Source organism: Oppia nitens, unplaced genomic scaffold, assembly GCF_028296485.1.
Source record: "Oppia nitens isolate AA-2021 unplaced genomic scaffold, nextdenovo-longstitch-racon4-pilon3 scaffold4_pilon_pilon_pilon, whole genome shotgun sequence".
NCBI classification, from domain to species: Eukaryota; Metazoa; Arthropoda; class Arachnida; order Sarcoptiformes; family Oppiidae; genus Oppia; species Oppia nitens.
Genome location: NW_026533232.1, coordinates 2209395 through 2214515, shown reverse-complemented (window position 1 = coordinate 2214515; position 5121 = coordinate 2209395). Strand labels below are relative to the sequence as shown.

General features: G+C 25.3%; 1 protein-coding gene across 1 annotated transcript; it reads left to right on the top strand.

Moving 5' to 3' along the window:
• Window positions 1–3125: 3125 nt before the first annotated feature.
• LOC128960133 (uncharacterized protein F54H12.2-like) lies at window positions 3126–4466 on the top strand. Its single transcript, XM_054306204.1, has 2 exons — window positions 3126–3319; window positions 3461–4466. The coding sequence occupies exons 1-2, from the start codon at window positions 3126–3128 to the stop codon at window positions 4464–4466; spliced, it is 1200 nt and encodes a 399-aa protein (XP_054162179.1).
• The last annotated feature ends 655 nt before the right edge of the window (window positions 4467–5121 follow it).

Here is a 5121-nt window from a genome sequence, read left to right as displayed (position 1 = left end):
AGCAAAAAAATAGCCATTACCATTGCAAATGGTTGTACAGCCCTTACGAAACACATCATAGGCACCGGTAGGCGCTGTAAATACATTTAGATCGAGAGTGTCAGCGATCAACAGTTGCGCCACTTTTGTTGTTGTATAGGAATAGCCCAGAATTGATGAACACATTTTCAAATAGTCTTCTCTTAAGAATATGATTCTCTCCAATAGGTATTTCCCCTCCAGTGGACCACTTATGGCCAGCCATAGGGTCTCCCGTTGTCGCATAGCTATAACAAAGTGATACATAAAATAATATATTTTTAAAAATTTGCTAGCTAATTTTGTGTTATTAAAATTTGTTAAATAATTACTTCCAGCTGGATATAAACTAGTCTGTATGGTCTGCAATTTGTTGACTTGTTTTTGTTTGTTAGGCAACTCCTGTACCAATTGTGTATTGTCGTACTCGACAGTGGTGTCGGGATCACATGTAGGGTTGCGGGTATAGGTGCTGATCTGTGTATAGTTGCCGGCATCCTTGCCCTCACAATTGTTTAGTAAAGCGTAGTACAAAAAATCAACACGTTGTTTAACTAAATATATTAATAAATAATAATAAAACTTATTATTATTGTAAATAATAAAAATAATTAAATATATGATATAACCTGTGTTTACACTTAAAACAGCCAAAGTGTTTGTAACTAAAGTTTATTAAAAAAAATAATTAAATAAATAGTATAAAAAATATATTAGATTTATCAAAAATATTTATTTACCTGAAACACTTAATAAAGTTAAACAAAATAAATTAATAAACATTTTATTATTTGAAAAAATTATTTTTAAATTTAGTTTTGATTTAGGAATTATATATAAATTATATTCTAAATAATATAATAATTACATGTATATAAAATAATAAGTTGAATTGAAAAAAATATTTAAATATGTGATAATTTGTATAATTTAAATATTTTTTTATTATAATTTTGACATTGATAACATATGTGTTTAAATGTTACAAAAGTAAAATTTCAAAATAATTGACATATAATTCTAATTGTATTAATAAAACAATATTTTTTTCTTAATTTAGTTATATACTAATCTATTTAGAGATTTCGGTTCAAAATTTAGTTAAACTTTTATTAATAAAATATATTATTTATAATATTATTTTTTTGTATTAAAATAATAAAGAAGTTAAGAAAAAAATTAGAATTCAATAAATTTTAGAAATATAATAATTATATAGAAAATAATAATCTGTATAATATTAATTTGATATATTTTATGACAGTTTACTGCATATTAATTAAGTTACATTTAAAATTAAAACATATAATAATTTTTTTTGCATTGGAAATATAATTTACTAAAAAAAATAAAATAGGATAAATTAATTAATATAATATTTTATACGATAATATTTAAAACTATATGTTTTAGTAAAATATATTAGATATATGTAGAAAAAACTTTTCAACAAAATAATATCAATTAATTTTATTTAAATTAAATTTATATGTTTTTTATAAATATTTACAGTATTCATACTTTTTTTGCTAAGTTTATGTATTCAGTCAATTATTGTAATAATTAGCAAATTATTTATTTAAAAAAAAAACCAAATTAATCAAAACAATTTTGTATTTATTTCAACATATAATAAATAATTTTTTTTAAAATAGTTTTTAAAAGTTAAAGTAGTGTCCCTTACAAATGGTTGCACACCCTTTGCGAAACACCTCAAAACCGCCGGTTGGACTCAAAAACACATTGAGATCGAGCGTATCGTTTATCAATAGTGTAGCGCTCACTGATGTGGTGTAGGAATAACCCAAAACTGTTGAACACTTTTTCAGATAAGCCAACTGTAAATAAATAACTTTTTCGTACAGATATTTGCCCTGAAGTGGACCGGTCTGTATCAGCCATAAGGTTTCGCGTTGAAAGTTAACTATTTTATATTATAATAAATAAATAAAAAGCAATTAACATAAAACATATTCAACATATTTGTTAAGATAATTTATTAGACACCTCCAGCATCGTTGACAGATCTGGCCAATACTACCAGTGTGTTGACAGCACGTTGTTGATCACCGCTGGCGGCACTGTTACCACCACATTGGACCAGTTGGTTGGCACCTGAATCTTGTGATGTATGTGGATTGCAATCGGCTTCTCGTGTAAATGTACGAACCAGTGTATAATTGCCGGCATCCTTACCCTCACAGCTATCAAAGTTACCAATTTGTATGAGTCCTATCCTTGCTATAAATACAAACAATTTTTTTAATTTTAATAATTTAATATCTAAATTATTTATAGTACCTGGAACTTTATGATGATGCTGATGATGCCCGGCTGATATTAATGCTTAAAAAATTAATACATAAATTTTAGCTTTATTATGAAATAATAATAATAATAATAACTCTCAATAATAATAATTAAAATATAAAAGCTTACCGATTTTAACTGTAAGTATAATTGCTAACACTTTGTACATTTTATTTTAAATTTTTTTATACAATACAAATTTAATAAATATAATAAATTTGATAAAAATAAATAAATATAACAACTACAATATATAATTAATTCAACAATTATATTTATAGTTATACTGAAATTGACATAATTTCAAACATTTCACTATATATATTAACATAATTATTAAATAACCTCTATTTAGTCATTTTTGTTAATTAAAACATATGATAAACATTGAATTTTATAATTTTGTAATAAAGCTTTAGAAATTGTCTAAAATAATTTTATGTAAATCATTTTTAAATAATTGTTATATTCATAAATAAATAATAAAAATATTTTTTAAAAATAAGTTTAAAATATTTAGATTTTAGATTTAAATTTTTAATACTTTATTGTTCTAAATATAATACTTTAGATATTAATTAAATAAATTAACACGTATACATAACTATTAAATTTTATTCAGTAAATTTTTTTTATAAATTTATTTAATTTTTTTTTAAAGACCCAAAAAAAACATAGAAACTAAAAAAGTGAAAACGAAAAGACGAAAAAAAACTAAAAGAGTAAAATCTAAAAAAAGAAAATCAGTTAAAAAAAGACATTCAAAGAAGAAAGATCAACTTTTTAATTTTTAAATAATGGCTGCTATTCATAAATTATCAAGTGTTACAGCATTGAGCGAATTTGATATTTTTGGAGTTCCACCAACTCAAAATACAATAGAAAAAGATATTTTGACAGAACATAGACCAGCATCAGCAATAGATTCTAAAGCCTATATAGAATTTAATTTATCGACCGGAATTGACGAATATCTTAGACTTGATAAAACGTATTTATATATTAAATTACAAATTAATATTGAAAAAGTTTTAAAAGCTACTGTTGTTGCTGCCGATTGGGAAAAAGTTTCACCTGTTAACAATTTATTTAATTCTTTATTTAAGCAAGTAAATTTGATGATAGGGGATAGAATTGTAACATTATCTCATCAAACATATCCTTATAAATCCGATTTAGAAATTAAATTAGGAAAAAATAAAGAAGCAAAAGATTCATATTTATCATCAATTTTATGGATAGAAGATAATTTGAATGATTTAGAAGGCATTAACTTGAACAGAACTAATTACATTAAACCACTAGTAGGTGATACTGATTTATCAAAAGGACGAGAATTAGACTTAATCGGTAAATTACATATCCCCATGTTTGAACAAAGAAAAGCTTTACTAGGAGGGTGTAATATATCATTAAAATTAATACCAAATTCACCCTCATTTTACATGATGTGTGACAGCAGTATTAGGATATCTAGTGTTGAATTTAAAGATGCTTCTTTATACATTCATCGTTCAAAAATCAACCCTGCCGTTGTCGAAGGTCATAAGATGGCATTATTGAAACCAGCAAATGTAAGATATCCAATTAGAGAAAGTTTTGTTGTACCAATTACAATAAATAAAGGAACTATGGATACAATCATCGATAATGTTCACAACGGACAATTACCTAGAAGAGCATTTGTAACAATGGTTGATCATAGTGCATTTAATGGCTCAGAAATAAAAAATCCTTACAATTATAAAAACTACAATCTAAACTATCTGGCTTTTTATTTAAACGGTATACAATACCCTGAAAAAGCTTTTACTCCAGATTTCGACAAAAATCTTTATGTACGGGAATATATAAGTTTATTTGAAGCAACCAATCAAGACAATGTTGACAGTTGTATAACCTTAAAAAGACAGGACTTTCCAAAAGGAAACAACATATTCGCGGTTAATTTTAACCCAGATTTGTCATCAGGTTGCTGTGCAACAGGTTATGTAAATCCAATTAAACACGGTAATCTTCGATTACAGCTTAGATTTAAAGAACCTTTAGCCAACGCTATTACTGTTTTAGTTTATTTGGATTATGACGCATTACTTGAAATCGATTACGATAGAAACCCTATTTATACTTTCAATTAATGGATACCATAACAATAAACAAACTATTAAAATCATTTAGCTGTTTTAAAGGAGTTTATAGTTCAGACAATATACCCAATTTTGACAAATTTCCTATAAACATTATCGTTAACACTGACCCGTCTTATAAACCAGGAGAGCATTGGGTAGCAATTTCAATAACCAAAGATGGTTATGGAGAATATTTTGACTCATTTGGATTACCTCCAATAAAAGATGAGATATTTAACTATTTAGAAACTCAATGCAGACTTGGTTGGACTTATAATAAAGTTACTCTACAAAATATTAAATCTACCACTTGTGGACATTATTGTGTTTTGTATATTATTTTTCGATGTCAAAATTTATCGACTCGCGCATACATATCAAAATTTAGTAGAAACACTTTAGCAAACGATAAACTTATGAGAGAAATATTCAACAACTTTACTTTGGCTAAGCAAGACTAAATAAAAAATGGACTCAAATAAATTAAGAAAAATTTGTGCAATTATTGATATGCAGGGTTTTATGATTAGAAGTAATTTTTATCCGAGAGAACTTGCTATTGTAAACAATAAAATAAGAACAAGTTACGAGATTGAATGTAGTATAGAAAAAATTGAGAAAAATAAGTCATGGAAATCCTTACTCTTTCAATCAAAATCTATTC

Excerpts from the sequence above, each read along its gene's own strand:
- LOC128960133 (XM_054306204.1), top strand. The coding sequence starts at position 3,126 with ATGGCTGCTATTCATAAATTATCAAGTGTTACAGCATTGAGCGAATTT. Across the intron at positions 3,320-3,460 it reads TATCTTAGACTTGATAAAAC|AATTGTAACATTATCTCATC; the intron begins GTATTTATATAT and ends GATAGGGGATAG.